A 19,516-nucleotide genomic window follows, 5' to 3' on the forward strand; every position below is an offset into this window, starting at 1 on the left:
TCTGATTATTCCCTTTGCAGCTCATTTCACCTGAAATACTTGTTTCCTCAGGCAAGCTCTTCATCCTCCAGCCTCTCATCATTAAATCCCTCAGTCTTTGTCATGGCAACACCTGACAAACCCTGCCAAACCTTTTCCTTACCTTGTCCCCTTGAGAGCACCACCTGACCTCTTTCTCTGGTACCAGCAGTGTTCCAGTAAGACTGCAATTCCTTTTTCAATTGGAGCCACCTCACCCGTTACGGAAACACAACTGTCTGTAATAAAACATGGTGCATGGTGCACAATGATGCTGTACAATGACAGGGACATGAATCAAATGTCTGAGATGAATAAAAACAATGTAAATTTAAATAGGAGAATGATTATTGAAGGTGGAATTAGGTTTGGACATATGATAAGACTCCATCCGTCTGTGAAAAATGCCAGAAGACTTTTTAATGAGATTTTCAGTTATAAACATTGAGACACCATCAGTCCTGAGGTGATAAGATTAGAGCTTGATTGTGTGTAGCTATGACAATAGAAGTGTATATAGAGAACTGACCTACTGTAGAAAAGCAATTAGGGTCTATAGGGGGACTAGTCAGCAAATAAAACAGCTATATAAAGTATCCCATGGCAAAAAAAATTCATATATACTCTGTTATAATTTAACAACCACTTGTACATAAAATTGTGGTTATGGGTGACTTGAGGCATGAAATGGTATAAAAGAAGAAATTAAAGCTCTAATAAATTAATGTTGCTTGAACCACTATGCCGTTAGGCATAATGCATTGCAAAGGACAGGACAATTAAGGAATGGGAAGGGAATTAATTCTGGGATCTAACATCCAGATGCCATGATCTGAAAATCAAAACCAACTTCGACATTTGACTTTGGGTTAGGAGAATTGACTTAGAAATGGACTAATTGTGCATAAGAAAAGACTTATAAGGGTCAAATTTAGAGCCATGTGAGTATGCACCTGCTAAGCCTTCCTATGCCTCACAGGAGGTAGTTTATGAGGCCTGAGGAGCCTTCATCTCCAGTGGGACTGGCAGCTTCGGTCCAGCGGGCAGGTTTGTACCGGCAGACACTGCTGTCATTTCCATGGTACCAGTGGGCCTTATCCAACCATACGCCAGCTGTGCTGCCCCTGCCTCTCCTGCCTCGCGCTGGGTGATTGTGTTTTACGTCCTGCCAAAAGGCAAGGAAATGGGACTGGGCTCAGCGCTGTGGCTGTGTGGCTGCTGGCTCAGGGCTGGTACGTTTGATTGGTGAAATAATAACGTTTGCTTGTCACTACCTGCCAAAGACCCTTTTTACAGACTGTGACGCTAATATCTGTGCCTCAGAGTTATGCACTCCTGGCACTGGTTGTCTGTAGCTGACCCATCTGTTATTTCCATCTGCTCTTCTTTTTCTTTCAAGTTTACAAGTTATGTTCTGAAATGTAATTCAGCTCCCATTGCACTATTTTTGTCTTCCCTTTATGCAGCCTGTTTAGTGTGGAAAACGGAAGGTTTGGTGCTAAGTAGCTAGTGTTAGCTTCTAGGCTAATTAATTTCCCCTAAATGAAAGAAAGAGAATTTTCTTAACTTAAAATACTTGTCTCTATTTTCTGAACTTCATCCTCAAAATGGATTCACTTTATAGATTTCTTTTTTTCACTAATTAATTCCATTGCCATTTATTTTCCCTCAAAGAAAGAGCCCCGTGGCTGGTTATCACAGAAGCAAACGGAGCGCAATGAAGTACATTTCTAAGGAATTTAGATTTAGTGATTATATGGACAACAACCTTCACAACTGCCTTTTGAGAGCACTCCATCCTCTGACCACAAAGCAAAGCTTTGCTCAGGTGCCTTGCTGTAGTTCCATCTCTTATTTTAAACGAGTACCCACAACACTGCTCTCTCGAGGAGACAAGATTTGATACTTTCTCTTCAAGTGTAATAATCATCAAATATGTGGTAATAAGTACAATATTTTTCCCAGGAGTAGTAAAGTGGTTGAAGTAAAAACGTTTGTCCATGAGTACTCGACCTAATGACATACTGACAGTATGTGGATTGTTTGTGTGTGCAATGTAAAGAAAGGATTTAACAAACTTTCATGTGTGGAGTGCTCAGTATTAAAAACCAACAAATAGGTATGTATTGCATAAAACAGGAAATGTGCTATCTAAAGCTTCTGATCTGGATGCAATCCTCTTGAAGGTCTCCCTGTCTAGGCCCAATGGGCCATCCTTCCAGTATTCGCTCCTGTCAACGACTTGTGCTCTGCATTGGGAGATTTGGCCATAGTAGGATAAGTCCTCATGACTTCAGTGGAAATCTGCAGGGAGCTTATCTGTACAAACCTTACTACTGGAGCAGTGGAGCAACTTGTCAAAAATGGACATTACTCCCCAGTAAATCTCATAGCACTAAGAGTAAGCCACAAGGGGTGTGTATAACACAGGGTGTGTGGCTTGGGCTTCCCATGGTGGCGAGGGGAATTATAACTTAAGAGCAGTGGTGGCATATTTGTCCTCTTAAATCCTTGCTGTTTGGCCAAAAGTTAGGCAGGTAGCAGGAGTGTCTTCCAGCAGGGAGAGAGAATTGGGCAGGCGGAGGGTGAATCCCTCCATCCTAAACCATGAATGGTCCCACCAAGGTGTCTGTTTGTTGGAGTTGCCTACCAACAGATGTAACAAAGATTAAAACATCGTGCTTGTTGCAAGATGCTAAATAAAACCAGCCATTTAATAAACCCAATTCATTTTAGTATAATAAAATACATCAGGTATGGGATATTTTATGAAAATGTTTAATTCAACTGTTTCTTTGGAATGTAGTAGTCATAGTTTGGAAATTTAAGTTACAGTTCAGTTCTATGTGATTTTTTAAATGCTACTCAGTGTCTGAGAATACAAATGTCATTTAAAGTTAAGGCTTCGCTGTTCATTTTGAAACAACAATTTACAAGTGTCATATTGTCATAGAAAATAAAAATTTCTGTAAAAAAAATTTGCACAAAGTTTTATGATGGTACAAAACATGAAGCAATAATATACCAGTAAAATGAAATCATTTTACTACAGAAGATTTTTATAGTTTTTCAATAAAGAAAAAAATATGTTATTTTACACTTTAAAAATTATGAAACAATCTAAAACAATATAAACTGAACATTTTGTAACACTGCCTTTACAAATTAATAACTTTATAAACATATAATTTTTTTAAATATATTTATCAGTGCAAGATACTTTTCAATGTAAAGTTGCAGTATCATTTTTCCTTTATTGAAGGGCAACTTTCATTCTATTACCTTCAGAGAAATCAAATCTTCAGTGCTAGATCCTCATTATCATAGTAAGGTCTGAAGACAACAAAGGAGATATATTTCATTTTGCGTTCACTATTCTCAGTATGTTAAAAGAAGACAAAACCCCAGCAACCACCAGCTTTACTGTACAAATAGATCAAGACCAAGAGTTGGTCCAGAATCTACTGCAATCTGTGGATCCATGGGAATATTTCAAAAGGGTTTGGGCCTGGGCTCCCCGTTGGGATTTTCTTTTCAAGGCAATATATGCATGTAACTCTCAATCAAGTTAGTGGACTAGAAGTGTTTTCAGAACAGACCCTAACACCTGAAACACACAGTGATGGTGTACTTAAAATACTTTTGAAAAAATCCTTTTTCTCTTTGGGTTAATTAACTAGCTGCTGCGATACCATTATGGTCAAATTACAGTGTTAGATACATATGAAAACTCTACCTCTGCCAAAGTGAGTTTGTCACTTGGGACATTTAATGGACTAACTTTTAGGCAAAACTTTCAGGCCTTAGGTGCTCTGTCTCACCTTCTGGAAGAGCCAAGGTCTAGATCCTGGGGAGGTAACTCTTCCAATTTAGGCATCTGAGGTTTGATGACCTGAAGTGGGTGTTTGAATTTTCACGATAGTCTTTGCCTTTAGGACTCCTTTGAAGTAGCAACTGTCCACTGTTTTTTTCTATTGGGTTGTCCTTTAAAATATTTCCACTTCAAAAATCACATTTTTACCTCCAGTCTCCCTCTCTTTTCTTCAATTTGTAGGTTACTGGTGGATTTTCTACAGATTTTTCTGTTTTATGGTTCATATTGGTGAAATAATACACTTCAAAGCATTTAATCGATAAATAGGGGTGGCTTCTGTTGCTCTATGTAATTCAAGGCTGAATTAGCCCTTCTTTCATCCTAGTCCTGGACAGGATACTTCATTGCTTTACTACAAAAGCAGTTTTGGAAAAGACTAACTCAGAAAGTCACAATCACTTCCCTGACTCTACTCAGGGAATTCAGTGAGGAAAAACATAAGTTCAGCACTTTGCAGGACGTTCCTTTCCCCATGTTTGCACCGATTTTATCTGCTGGTTGGTAGATACGCAGGGGAAGGTTAAAGCTGCCTTCTTCCACTGCCTCCCCAGTTATGGCTGTGCTGTGTGCAGGGCACTGCAGAAAACCCAGGGGCTCCCCTGGCACCTGCGGGAGAGGAGCAATCCCTCTGGTCCCTCGCCTCTTCTTATGGAGCCCTGCGGGAAACAAACCCTTGTTTCTTTTTACCCTGTTGGACCAGATGCATAGGCTGTTGAATGTATTTGTCCAATAGTATTTGTCCTAAAATATTAAAGAATTGCCACATAATTGTCAAGCACATTTTCCCAACAGCTTACATTACTCGGCTCACCGAATCTGTCACTATCTGCACTTCTGGTCAAACAGAAACCTCCTGGTATGAAATGCCAATTGGATATAAGAGGATGATAAGAACATAACCTACATACACTGTGGGATTTTATTCTGCCCTCAGTACCCACGCGTAAGACCAATTAGCATTGATTAGCATGAAAATACACGTTTACTGAGAGAACAGAACTCTGGGTTCAGGTAGGGGCAGGAGGAGGAAAGTTTCTCTTTTTACAGGCAATATTTTCAGTAAGGGAATCATTCTCCCTAGTGTAATTAACAGGCAAGCTGTTCAGGATAAAAGACATATTTCATGACTTCAGGAAAAAAGATACTGTCACTTTATGCTGTTAAGAAGAAACCCAAAGTTCGACTTTGGAGGGTAAAGTTAAGAATTTTCCCTTATTTTTTAACACAAACTCTAATAAAATCCTTTGCCATTACCAGCAAGTTAAAGCTGCAGTTTTCTTTCCTTGGCAATGGCAAATGCTTATGCAATCTACTCAGAAAGAGAAAGAGAGAGAGAAAGAGAAGAGAAAGGGAGAGAGATTTTACATTTGAAAATACATTCTATATGAAAGAACAATAAAAGGGGATATTGCAGCTTTATACAAAAGGGTCAAGAGACATGAAGTTGAAATACAGAAAGCAGAACAATCGAGCCAGGTTGTCAAATCTGATTAGCCCTTGCCTTGCTGAGGCTACTTTCTTACACTAAAATATACTTTTCTTTTAGTCAGTGAGCCATTAGAATATGATTAAAGACAAGGGCATAACTGCAGAGAAGCAGAGCTGTAGTTAATGTTAACACAATGAGAAGCAGTACAAACAAAAAGGCACTTGAGAGGACATACACTAGCCAGTGCCAAGGACTTTTTTTTGTTTAGTTTTTAGGCAGTACACTTGGTTACCAGTTGTGTCTGATGATGGCACATACTCTTTTATGGCGTTCACAAGCACAAAATTTAGTACAACACTGAAAAACATCAATAAAATTTGACTGTATTGCTTCGTAAACAGAGCTGACACACTATATCGGTACTGATGCAGCAGTACTTTCAAAAACATCCTAACCCTTCTTTGCCTATGCACAACACGAGCAATTATACACAAATACAGGTGCAGGAGTCCACTAAATTGCTGTTACTCCAATATTTTCTGGGCACTGAGCTACAGACAGCATGTCCATCCAAAGGACCCCACTGAATACATTTTGTGACAGCATCTTGGATTTTGCACAGTAAAACCCAAATTATCCATTAACAGAAAACAAGAGAGAGGGAGAGAAAGAAAGACAAAATGAACTATAAGTCAATCATACTTGGTCTCAACACCAGCATTTGATTATTTCAAACAAAACCAACAGAAAAAGCAGACTGTACATGATTCAGATTGTTAACACAGATTGTTGTCCATGTTTATCGGTTACACACTCATTGAAGCTCCTGAGAAAAGCTTGGCTCAGTGTCATCAATGCACTTTTCAGCCTGTACAGTAAAAGAAGATCATCAGTTCCCCAGCATGACCGAGCTATGTCCTTCCATCCCGATTCTCTGAAACTTCTCTAGTTGCTTTATACCTTCATGCTTCCGAGTATGAATTCTGTGTGTTTAGTTTATCTTTTTTCAGTTTCACACCATCGACCAGTTCAAAATTGTAATTCTCCAGTGCAGACAAGTTCCTCTCTGACATCCCATTGTGCCAACAGGCACAGTACAGGACAACTCCACAGATGGCTCCTAAAAGCACCCCGAGTGCACTCATGGCTATGATGGTAATAAGGATTGGATCTAGGGTCTTCAGGACATTGCCTGGTTTCCTGGAGATGTTATCATCGTAGTCCTCGCCTGTATGGTATGGAGGTGTAAACCCTGAAATGGAGTAAAGAATTGCAAAATTTTCAGAACTGATTCTAGGTAGAACTTTGTTTGATGAGTTGGAGATCTGGAGAAAGGACATCAAGTTTTTGACATAACTTGCTACATAATTTGAAAACCTAGCTTCTAGGAGGTAGTCATAAATAGCTGAAAACTATGTGGCCCAAATAATTGTTGATTTTTTTCATACTGTTCTCCAATCCCTGAATCTGCTGCATGGTAGTAGGGGTCTGATTCTGCCTTGGATTGAGTGGGAGTCTTGGGAATGAATAACCAGATCTTTTGATTATATTTTGCCAGCTTTCAGTATTTAGCTCAAAAATGTTAAATTAAATCTTGTTCAGCTCCGTGTGAAGGTTTATAGCCTTAGACATTGATTGGGAATCTCCAGCCATTTTGCATCCATCTCTACTTCACTGACTTCAGGATTGGACCTTGAAATGGAAATAGTGACAGAACTGACACAGAAGAGCACTCTGCCCCATTGTGTAAAATATTCACTGCGTATCATAATGTTTTCCCTCAACCCTTTCAGTTTATGAAAGAGATCCAATAAGCTTGCAAACCCTGCTAACTGTTGCAGGAAAAGCCAAAAAGTCTTTTTGGATAAACTCTGCTTTCACTGAAATCAATGATAGCAATCCCGTTGACTGTAACAGAAGAAAATTAAGCTCTGCCTGAAAAATGCAAGTATATTTTATTATTGGGACAATATGACAATTACGATCCATTTAATGATCCATTTACAGCTATCATCATTGAAAATGATAATGTTTTGGTAGACTGGTCATAAAATGACATTTTCAGCCAGGTCTGAGAAACAATTAGCCTGAAGAGTTTTGAGCCTAATTACCTAGACACTGCGTGAATCATAAATTGTAAGATATAATGATAGCTGTTTCTTCAGCTGTGGACAAGCCTTCTAGATAACAAAATATTAAGGATCTATAGTGTGCATGCTTATATATGTACACAATGTGACAAATTATGTATAAAAAATTTGAAAGGTTTGGGATAGATATGAATAATACAAAGTCCATAAGATTATATGACACAGAAGAATAAAACTATTAAATTCTTCAAATGAATGTAAGCCTTCTCAGCATCTGATCTAGATAAATAAAAAAACCTTAATACAATACGCAGTTAGAGAATTAATCTATAAATAAATAGAATACACAAATTCCCGTGAAAATGCACTTTAAAATTAATTCCCTTTTAACAATAACACAATTTTTACCTGTTTGATTACTTTCTGGGTCTTCTTCTTCATCTATTTCATTCTCCACATCAGTTGATTCTAATGAAGCAAAGAGAATTGACATTGATTATTAGGGTTACAAACACTGATTGACTATCATGCTGGCAATAATAGTATAGCAGATTTTCCTGTGTCAGAGCATCATTATGTCAGCTTGACAGAACTGTTCATTATGAAGGGCTCTGAAAATTAATGGAGAAAAAAGAAAGATTTAAAAACTCCTCTCCGCCCAGTCTTGGCACAGTTTTAGTTATCAGCAGGGGTTTTCCATGCCTGGGAAAGAGAAATCAGTGTGATGAATTAGCATCTCATTCATTGTATTTACAATTTTGGAGCCCAATTCCATAACACTTCATCAGCGTAGGCATAGTTAATCACAAGAACAGTTTCACTGACTGCAGCGAGACCACTTGTGTTTGGGCTTCAGACTGAGCTTTTGGCTTTAGCTCCCACAGGCCAAAATCTTTGCTCAGCATTTGGTTTGAACAATCAAAACATGTGGAGGTAGGAAAGAAGTAACTTTCCTCTCTCATTTTGGAGTCAGATAAATGTCATCACTGGTCCCAGCACCCTTCTTGGCACTGAGGACACACTGCAGGAGGACCAAGCAGTGAGTCTTGCTTCTCTTTTCTGGTAACTGTCACTCTGGTGGCATATGATGAACCCCAGGAGAGGGAATGTGTGATAAAAAGGGATTGTACCGTTTTCTCATCCTGCAGTGAAATTACCATGTGGTTGGAGTCCGTCATGTTACCCTCAAAAGGCTATTAGCTACAAAAGGTGAGGAATACCCTCTATTATTGCTCCCAGTTGTGTTGCCAACTCGCATGGAGTAAGTTCATATTTCTAATGCTGCAGGTTCTCAGTTCTATTCCCTCTCCTGCATAAAAGTCATTGCTTCATCTCCATCGTGAAGGACAGGGTTCAGTTGCTTGTGTTTGTCTGGGGTGGCTGCTGCCAAATTACGTGCAGTATGCAATGCACATATGATCAGCAGTGACTGGAATAACTCAAGACTGGCCAGAAATAGAAGGACTCAAATAGCATCTCAGGAACAGCCTGGCTCAGATGTGGAAAAGGCCATATTCTAACATTACTTCATGTCCCACATGTCTGGGGTCTGGTGACTACAGCGAATGAGTTGCACTAAACTCAGAATTGCAGGACAGCAGAGGACAGAGCAGGGGCCATTTCGCCCTAACTGTGTATCCTGTAAAGGTTTGATATGGTCCTTTAAAATAGAATTCAAGTAGGCTTGGTAGTAAGTGATCTAAAAAGGGTGAAGAAATAAAATTGAATTTTGAGCATTAGTTAAAACAGGGAAGAGCATTAGGAAAACCAGAAATTTAAAGAGGGCAGCAATCTAAAATATAGGGAGGGATGTGAGAATGGGACCATGCTGTGACCCATGTCAGTAGGATGCCAGTACTGATCCAAAAGACTGCAGTTGCTGCGGTACTGAGGTGATGCCAGTGATGATCCAAAAGACTGCAGTCGCTGCGGTACTGAGGTGACGCCAGTGGCACTTAGTATGAATAAAACTATGGGCCAGATCAGGATGTTTTCAGTGCAAGACTTCCTATATAGTCAATAATTATCTATCCCTTTCTCACAGATAAAAACAGCTGTCAAAACAAAATAAATAATGTTTTGGATGAGATGTCTATATGTTCTTGCTATTTGTACTTACTTCGGCAATCCTCTTGTGCTACGTGATTGTCAATTTTAATATCATCCACAGCAATTCCTCCAGTTCCTTTTCCAATTTCTCCCTCAATAACCACCTGGCAAAATAAGATAGTGTTCACATTGTTTTCCTGTTAATACACAATTGCAGCATTCAGGGTATCTTAATTAGTTGTTAACACACATCTTCACTTGTCATAATGACACTCTACATGTACTTTGATTGTGGCCTGCCAATCTGTACTGCATGCCTTTATGAACTTATATGTGCAAATGTGAATTTTTATAATGTCGTAACTTCATTAAAGACTTTTACATCAGCAGCAAAACTGTGTCAAGGATGCAGTTTTGTGACAGACAAAAACCGATTTCAAAACTATTTATCTGGCCTTCGATAACAAATTGCTTATATCACTGTCATCTGAGATGCCATGAAATATGCCACTATTATTGCTGTCACAGCAACGGCACCTCATCTGTAGGTATAATACTGTCTACATAAATCCTTCAGTGACATTTTCTGCTATGGTGTGTAAAACATGACGAGCAAGGTCTTACTGGCCTCGGCTCCATTAGTTCAGCAAGGAGCAGTCAAGCTCACCTGATAGTGTTTCACAGACTTGTGAAGAAGAACACGTCCTTCCTTCCAGCAGTTCGCCTGGTGCCCACTCAGGGTCCACAGCACCTGGTCATATTCATCTGGCTTTTGGTACCGCAGTTTGATCTTCAGGGTGCCAACGTGCGCACCAGACATGTGGTACCAGAAAGTCATGCAGTGGGCAGAGTTCTGTGAGTAAATCACGGGGCTCAGCAGTCGGGCAACTTTCCCTTTCTGGCTTTCGTCAGCTTGCGAATAAATGAAATTGCCATCTCCTACTGTGACAGAAGGACTGCGTTAGGAATAGCCACCAGCTTTTTTTTTTTCCCTTTGTATACCTAAGAAGCCCCAACCACCCCTGATCATTTTGTTTTCCTTCCACACTGATGGGTCAAGCCTCACAACCGAGAGAGTCAGAAGGCGTTGGTTTGGGAGCTCTAGGAAAGCTGAGGTACTCTATGGAGAGTTTATTTTTTCTGGCAGTCTCCTTTGCTGTTCATTGGGATGCTTTGTGCTGAGAGTGAACCGTAACAACATGTTCACTACATGGCACACACTTATTTTTGCTCAGGGAAGGAGGCAAAAGCATGTTTGGTGCAACAGCATAGGCTCCATTAGTCAGCGCGCACCTCCCGAAGAGACCCAGCCCTAGTTCAGCAGGCTAGACAGAAATCCCTGGGGCCTACTCTACACTAATTCTGCCAAGAGCTATTTTTAATCTCTGTTTAAAGTAATCTGTGTTCGAGAAGGCAAGATTAGAATGGGAAGAACACTGGCGGATAACATAGCTTTGAACAGCCATGGTCAGAGATCAGGAACTGAGATCTAAGCAGGGCTCCTAAATAGAGTTGACAATTGTCCCAAATGGTGCCAGAGTTCTTCCTTTGATTTTTGTAATAATATATTGGGCTCTGTATATTTGTGAGCCGTTTCCCAAAAGAATAAGATTATGGCTGGTATTTTCTGAAGAGCATAATGGATTTATACATGTTGAAATCTGAACACCTAATGCCCTTAACTTGGAAAATTACTTGCTTAATCACACCTGGAGAGAAGCACGTGGGAGTGTGATTAGTTTGGTAATAGAAAATTGCTAAGTAAGATACTGACTACAGAGAAGTGCTTCTGACTTTCACCAGCCAGGCATCCATTCCAGTCAGCTTTTGAACAGCTTCTTTGCAGAGAATTATGGTGGAAAAATATGAAGTTCATCCTGGTATGTGTAAGAATAGATTGCATGTGTAATGCACTCACACACAAGGATGGAGACAGCACTTACTGGCACTGGTATAAAGTTATTTTGAAAGTAAGAAGGAGAAAAGTAATAATAAGAAATACTATTGCTCAAATGCTGAAATAAGTATACATACCTCTGTTTATACCAGTGCTTAAACAAAAGAAAAGTAAAAAGAGACAAAGGAAGATGTTTTGGAAGGATGGTGTCTTATCAACATTGGGTTTAGCTTATATATGATGTCCTCGAATTTCATTTGAAATAATGTATAATTGAGACTTGCTGGATTGTAATGGTATAGTCCTGCACCAATGGAGAAGGGAAGATGAGCACTGCTACTCTGGGAAGCGTAAGAAGGACATGGTATTAAAAGATGAACCAGGAAGAAAGAGGAGTGGGTTAAACCCAGTGGCTGGAAGGAGCGGGCCTAATAAATGAGAAGTAGAAATATTTCTTTTAACATGAGACAAGGACTTTTTCTTTTGTGTGGATTTTTATGTGGGCAGTCAGAGGTATCCTAGCCAATATGCATGTGGAAGTATCTGGTCTCTGAAATGAATTTATAAGGGAAGATGATGTTAAATTGCCAAAAAAATTTAGGCTTTTTTTTTTTTTCTATCTTACTGCAGTAATATCTTGTCCAGCTTCTTCAATGGGTGTGCTTGTGCCTATATGTTCTTTCCAACTTTTTTTTCTGTGCAGAGGGCAGCACATGTGCAAATGTCATCAAAGAATCATAGAATGGTTTGGGTTTGAAGGGACCTTAACGATCATCTAGTTGCAACCCCCCTGCCATGGGCAGGGACATCTTCCACTAGACCAGGTTGCTCAAAGCCCCATCCAACCTGGCCTTGAACACTGCCAGGAATGGTGCATCCACCGCTTCTCTGGGCAACCTGTTCCAGTGCCTCACCACCCTCACAGTGGAGAACTGCTTCCTCACATCTAATCTAAATCCACCCTCTTGCAGTTTACAGCCATTACCCCTGGTCCTGTCACTACATGCCCTTGTAAAAAGTCCCTCCCCATCTTTCTTATAAGCCCCCTTTAGGTGCTGGAAGGCTGCTGTAAGGTCATCCTGGAGCCTTCTCTTCTCCAGGCTGAACAACCCCAACTCTCTCAGCCTGTCTTCATAGGAGAGGTGATCCACTCCCCCGATCATCTTGGTGACCCTCCTCTGCACTTGCTGCAACAGGTCCATGTCCTTCTTATGTTGGGGGCCCCAGAGCTGAATGCAGTACTCCAGCTGGGATCTCACGAGAGTGGAGTAGAGGGACAGAATCACCTCCCTTGACCTGCTGGCCATACTTCTTGTGATGCAGCCCAGGATGTGCCTGGCTTTCTGGGCTGCCAGTGCACGTTGCTGGCTCATATTCAGTTTTTCATCCACCAGTACCCCCAAGTCCTTCTCCTCAAGGCTGCTCTCAATCTACTCATTGCCCAGCCTGTATTTGTGCTTGGTAATGCCCCTACCCATGTGCAGGACCTTGCACTTGGCCTTGTTGAACTTCAAGAAGTTTGCGTGGGTCCACCTTTCAAACCTGTCAAGGTTCCTCTGGATGGCATCCCTTCCCTCCAGCGTATTGACTGCACCGCACAGCTTGGTGTCATCGGCAAACTTGCTGAGGGTGCACTCAATCCCACTGTCCATGTCACCAACAAAGATGTTAAATAGCGCCGGTCCCAATACCAACACCTGAGGAACACCCCTTATCACTCCTTTCTACTCGGACATTGAGCCCTTGACTGCAACTCTTTGAGTGCAACCATCCAGCCAACTCCTTATCCACCAAGTGGTCCATCCATCAAATCCACATGTCTCTCCAATTCAGAGACAAGGATGTTGTGCAGGGAATGGTGATAGGGAAATCCAAAGGGAGTAGAAAAGGAAAATAATCACAGCATTAGGTTGGCTGTCTCAGTTGGAAGATCTAACGCTGACCAGATTTAATCATATCATGTATAATTGGAAGTGACATACAGCGTATCCTGCTGTCTTAAAGCAATTGCTGTTGAAGATAATTTCTGTGGAGTTTTTTCAGGTTTATACACGTGCAGCTGAGAGCCAGATATGCCTGTGAGTTGCTCATTGTTGTTCTCTCAATATATAGGGTGGCCTTGGTGTATAGCAGTGACACTGAGGGGCTTGTTTGGGATGTCAGTGCCATTCAGATTGCTCATGATCTGCGTTCACACCCACTGTACTCATTCTGTACCTGCTGGCAGGTGAATGGCAAACCTGGCGGGTGAAGGTGCTCTTAGAGTTGAAGGAAAATTTTGGAGAATATTGAAAGTTAGTGCAGTAAGGAGAAAAAGGGGCTGCATGTAAGAGTTACTGAGGCTACAGCTAATGGAACAAGTAAGTCTTCTGCACTTGCAGGGCCCAGTGGAAACAACAAAATCTCATTTGAAGAATATCATTTCTTCATCTCTTGATTGAAGACAGGTTCAGTCGCTCTATAATCCGTGGTGGCAAAGTGCAGATAGCTCTCATTTCCAGAATATTATTGCAATGCCGGGTCAGGAACTCTGTCTTCATTGTCTTAATTAGAGCTTTACTTATGCATGCCTTTTAGATTTTGTCAGTCTCTGGCTAACATAGCTTTTAACCTCCTTTCAATGTCAGATCCTACTGAGCCATTTCACTTTACTCTACATCAATTTTTCCACCATTACAGCCTTCACTTCAGCTAACTGCATTTAGTTAATTTGATGCCATTTATTTGTACAATGCCATTTATAGTCAAAGTATTATAAGTTTTTTTTCCCTGAAACTACTGTACTTGTCTTAAGATTCAATTGAAAGTGTCTCAGAATTTAAAAAGTCCAATTTTGTCTAATTTCCTTGTCATTCTCATTAAGCAAAGGGGTTGCAGAAGTGGGAAGGGGAATTCATTTCAACACATTTGATTAATCTGCACGTATACAAGAGAGAACACTAAAGCGAAAGGCTGTGCAGGTCACGCAATGCCCTCCCTTCTCCACTAGCCAGCAGCATATTTATTGCCTCATTATGCAGAACCATGAGTTAGATACTACAAAACCAACCAATCAATTTCCCAGGGTGATATTTCTGGAAAAACTGTGTGAACAAAGGGATAGCTATAATCTCCAATTCCTGCCAGAGAGGAGGAAAGTGTGGAAATACATCCATCTGGGAAGCTTCACTTTCAGTGTCTTTCTGTGGTGGGCAGTCTCTGTAACTACAAACAGGAATAATGTGAGATTTGTTTGTGACTGTATCATTTGGTAAGTGATATCTGCAGAGTATTCGGTCATTCAGATTTTTTTCCTACCCCTATTATGGTTATCCAAAGGCAAGTTAGGGGAAGGCAATATCTTCAATTCCTGGCAGTAAATGATCTTTATTCCCCAACAGAAAGGACAATTATGGTCAGTTGTGACTACATATAACGGATTAAGTTGCCTAGAGAATCATCTTTGTGACTCTACATATTTTAGGTATAATTCACTCTCCTATGGTTTTGGAAGGCATGTTGGTATTAAACAGAACAACCTCTTCCAACGTAAAATGGCTAAATCATGAACTCATGATTACCTGTGTGGTCTTGAATCGGCCCAGTTTTGCTGGTCAGGATTGCCCACTTTAAATCCACCTGGTTGTCGTGCTCCCAGTGGCACAAAGTCTTCTGGGATCCCCAGCCAAAGGCACAGTTGAAGTTGTATAGTGGCAGCTCTGCAGGGAAAGAGGGAAAAGGAGGGACGAAATGTGATTATTAATTGCATAATTCAGATTTTGTACTTCAAAATCAAATGCATGCATTTGACCATTAACAGAACCTTTCTACTTGAAACTCTGAGAAGCTTTGGCAAGCGCAGCTCTGCTGGGAAACAGATGAAGAACAACTATTTCTAGTAAATGGTGTGGTTGTTTTTTGTCTCTTTATGACCCATATTTTGGGATTTTTTTTGTGGTGAGGTTAATTCTTTTGATTTGCCCACATTAGCTGATAACTATGCTGTAACATATATGACTCAAAAAGAAAGCTATGGCTTATTTATCAGATATATTTTCTGGTTGTTAATATCTATTTGTACCATAATGGTGCAACATTTTGCAACAACTCACAATAAGATTTGGAGAAAAATAAAAAAGGGCAGAAACACTAATGGAATGTCCTTGGCAGGAAAGGACTTCTGGTGAAATGTATAGTACTTGGCTTCAGTAACAAACTTATTCCAGCATCTTCCAGACAGTTAAGTAGGCCCACAAGATGGCAGCATTGAAATGGACAAACTGAGACGGAAAAGGGACAAATGTGGCTGATTGCCAAATGAACTCAAAATAAGCTTCAAAACAAGCTCATGTAAAACAAGGGAAGTCTGGTATTATGGTCAGAATGAGATCATATCTTGTTTTCAGCTTCTCTTCAGTTCTGCCCAAAGGTTTAATACATAGTAGCTTATTTTCTTCAACAGAACTTGGAATTTGAATGGAAAGATTATACAAAGATAGCATATAAATCCCTTGCATTTCTTCATTTCAGAAGCAGTTTGAAATCTTTTGGGCTTTTGGTTCCTACCCCATTGGTATGAACTTTTACCTCACCTTGAGCAATGACAACTCCCAGTAGAGCAATACACTTCCCACAGCAATGAGACCAAATCCTGAAGTCTTTTCTCAAGCATGACTCACGTCTTATTAAAGGAATGACTTGGGTTTACTTTAATGAGATGCTTTGTGCAAGTATGAACTAAGAACAAAGGACTCTGCTCTCATCAATATCAGCTCTGGGGGAAGAATTGTGTTTCTTGCCCATTATTAAAAAAAAAACACCCAGGAAAGATAATGCAAGCCCAAGAATGTGTTTTGTTTATTGTGGGAAAATATGGAGAAATATGGGAAGTGTGTTGGGACCTGTGGCTGGCCAGACCTTTGAGGTGGAGCTCTTCCAGTCTGAAGAGGCAAAGACCTCCTCCATGTACTGAGCTGCCCAGGGAAGACTGGAAAGGGTTTTGAACTTACAACCCAGGTTTTAATGGAAAGTAAACTAGAATAATCATTTTATCAACACAGAGAAAACCTCAGGTGAGTAGCTTGAAACAGAATGGATATAAGAATTGTTCATCTGTCATTCTCTCCTTGCCTGCTATGTCCTTGTTTGGTCGGTCCTTTCTCTCAGACAGAGTTTTAACTCAACTCACTCGATTCCTGCACTGCAGCCACTGTGCCCTCTCCCCTCTGGCCTATAGAAAATTTCTTTCAGTCAACAGAGAGGTCTGAGTGTATGGCAGCTCCTGCCCCTCTCCTCTGCCTGTCAGTACCTTGGCTGTGCTGCAGCATCTCTGCGCTGAGCCCTCATTCTTCGCTCCTTCCTTTCATCCGTCCCACCCTGCTGCCTCCCCACTCCCTCCCGCCGGCCTCCGGAGGGGTCTAGTCCACATCGTCACGAATGCAACATCCTAGCTGGGAACAAATGAATTAAACAGATAACGTCTGGCACAGGAATTCAATGTGGAGAAAACATGTTTCCTGGAGGACCATAGCCCTTTCTAGGAAAGAGGCAGATCGCGGTGAATAATCTCTCTTTGGGCTCAAAACGTTGAAGAAGCAGAACTCAGCCTGTGCACACAGGAGTGCGGAAAGGCAATCCATTATGTTTCTTTCTTCAGGATATGGTCTTTGTTTTTTTCTTTCTGGACAATGGGGCCATGATCAAAGACATCTTGCCCAAAAAGGGACATCTGAAAATCAAGGGGAGTTTTTAAAGAAACAGACTAACATTGAAATGAATTAAAGGGTTTTAAGTTTGTGAAAAATAGCCTTTCATTGTCAAGGAGGCCTAGAGAGAGCTATATTGCATGGCTTTGACATCAGAGCCATGAAACAGAACAAAATTAATCTTATTAATCCCAAAGGATTATATCATGCAAGGCTAGTGATAGCCCATGTGGTATTCAAACCACAGGAAAGGAGACAGTGGTAGATTGATCACATCAATATGAACATATCATACAGCATAAAGGAGCACATAGCATAAAGAGATTGAAAGGACTGGTATTGTTCAACTCTGTGTAAAAATAAATAGCAGAAGACACAGGAGAAGTATACAAATGGGTGAAGAAGCCAGAGAAGGAAGATGTTTTCTCCATTTCATAGCCTAAGAACTGTGAGGTATCCAGTGAAGTTTGATGCAGATCAAAGGAAAAAAATTCTCATATGATGTGAGTGATACTTGCTTCCCTCGAAAGCTGTTAAGGCTGAACACAATTCAAAGAGAACTGGATGCTGAAATGGATAAGGAAAATATCCAGAATTTAATTGTTAATTCTAAATTGCAGGGAACAACAAAAGCCTTTTTCTTCATGGTCTGAAGCCAGCTCTGACCATTGGGATTAGAAGGAGAGTTTCAAAGCAGAGCTAAATTTCACAGCACCATCTAATAAAGAATTTCTTATATTTTCATTTGAAATATATAGTCCAGGAAATTGGCAAAGAGCCTAAGTCTGATATGCTTTGGCCATGCCTGTGTTCCTTGGCTTTGGACTCAAAGACAGCATGGTGTAGCATAAAAATGAACTTCTTTTTCATGCAGAAGTTAATGAGAATCCCTTGAAATTGAGCAGAATTTGACCAGTAACCTGCTCCCTGTTAGCTGTTTCTTGCTAGGTTCCTATTGTTTTCTTAAAAGTGATTGTGTTAATATATTCCTTAGACAATCACAGCAATGGGATTGAAGGTCAAAGGCAAGGCATTTCAGAGTGCTCTTATTTTATGGGCTCCTTAAACATGCCATCTCTTATTGTCTATTCTTATGTCTCTTCCAATGCTTCTCCCAGGGACCCATAAAAAGAAAAAATAGACCTGCTAGCCAATTAATAATAGACACTTGTAGCATCGGGATAGGTTCATTAGTTGTATGGACAATGGATCTGCCCCAGCAAAAGACAGAACAGTTCAACACTTCTATTAAAGGTCCCAGGGGGCTGATACAGTAGCTCACAGTAAGCTACAGGCAATCTGTCCAGTTCTTTGCCCTTGAACTATAGCTTGGCAGCTCTGGTGGAAGGAAGGAAAGTAGGGACAAGTAGCATTTAGTGGGGTACCTCTGCAGTGCTGGCCCATTCCCCTGCTAGGATAGTTCTCCTGCCAATAGGTGATTGATCTCTGGGTTTGTGTGTATTGAGAGGATGAAGAAAACCAGCTATTATGTAACCAAACAGCAGCAGTTCAGATGAGAATCTGAGAGGGAGGTGTGACGAAATCCCATATGCCTTTTTCAAAATGTAGGCTACGTGATACTGAATTAAACCAGATTTATCCTCTCAAAGAATAACCAACAGCTGTACTACTTGACCACATCTTGCTCACAGCTGGAACCATTACTGCACATGAACAAGAAAGTCATTTGAAAATCTAGTTGAGTGAGTTTCTTGCAAGTCCATTAATCTTTCGTGGCCCACAGACTTTGACATATTTTTATAACTCCTCCAACAAGAGGCAAGAAGGAGCATGATGGCATTAAAAATGCTATGAACATTCTCTATAGGATGCTCTTGCCAAAGGGTAAATCAACATTAAAATGGGAAATTACAAACATAATTTGGACCACTTCAAAGCAGAATATTGGGTCTGATTTGTATTTGCATTTCACCTTTTTATACCACTTATGCTAGCAGCACAGAATTACCTTAAATGACAGTAAATGATAATTTAACTGCTTTAATATCCCTTTATTGATGCAAAGTTGTCCTACCATAAATGAGAATCAGACCTATTCTACCTTTAAATGATTTCTTAGCGTAGATTTTAACCTCAGGATTTCTTAGTTATATTTTTTCTGAAATAGGTCTTACATGTGTGAAAAACAAGGTACTTCTGGAACTGTCTGCTTTACAAAGGACTGAGCTTACATGCTGAGAGCACATAATGTAAATGAACAGTTTGCTCTGTGTGTAAATAGCTAAGAGTCAAGCATTTCAAATAGTCCTTTGGAATTGAAAAAGATGCATTCAAAAAAGACTAGATGTTGGTGAGTTTTAGGACTGAGGCCTGAAAGGTATTTACCTTGACAGACAGATTTGTTAAAGGCAGCTTTTAAAGTTTGGGGAAGAAAGTAGATCCTCACTTAAAAAAAAATAATCCAAACCTTTAAACATTTTTACCAGTTTGAAATCATGATTCTTTTTTATTTTC

At 40.3% G+C, this 19,516-nt stretch overlaps 1 protein-coding gene across 3 annotated transcripts in view; it reads right to left on the bottom strand.

Annotated features, from left to right (window-relative positions):
- Nucleotides 1-2,783: 2,783 nt before the first annotated feature.
- NRP1 (neuropilin 1) overlaps nucleotides 2,784-19,516 on the bottom strand; it is a 117,100-nt gene continuing 100,367 nt past the window's right edge. For 2 of the 3 annotated variants that reach the window (XM_049798102.1, XM_049798100.1), the window contains exons 14-18: nucleotides 14,918-15,055; nucleotides 10,128-10,399; nucleotides 9,531-9,624; nucleotides 7,820-7,879; nucleotides 2,784-6,573 (exon numbers count right to left, since the gene is read on the bottom strand). In XM_049798102.1, coding sequence (XP_049654059.1) covers nucleotides 6,284-6,573; nucleotides 7,820-7,879; nucleotides 9,531-9,624; nucleotides 10,128-10,399; nucleotides 14,918-15,055 — 854 coding nt within the window. In that variant the 3' untranslated portion in view covers nucleotides 2,784-6,283. Of the gene's footprint in view, nucleotides 6,574-7,819; nucleotides 7,880-9,530; nucleotides 9,625-10,127; nucleotides 10,403-14,917; nucleotides 15,056-19,516 lie in introns of all 3 variants that reach the window. The other variant, XM_049798103.1, reaches the window with a different exon arrangement.

Source organism: Accipiter gentilis, chromosome 4 (assembly GCF_929443795.1).
Source record: "Accipiter gentilis chromosome 4, bAccGen1.1, whole genome shotgun sequence".
NCBI lineage: Eukaryota > Metazoa > Chordata > Aves > Accipitriformes > Accipitridae > Astur > Astur gentilis.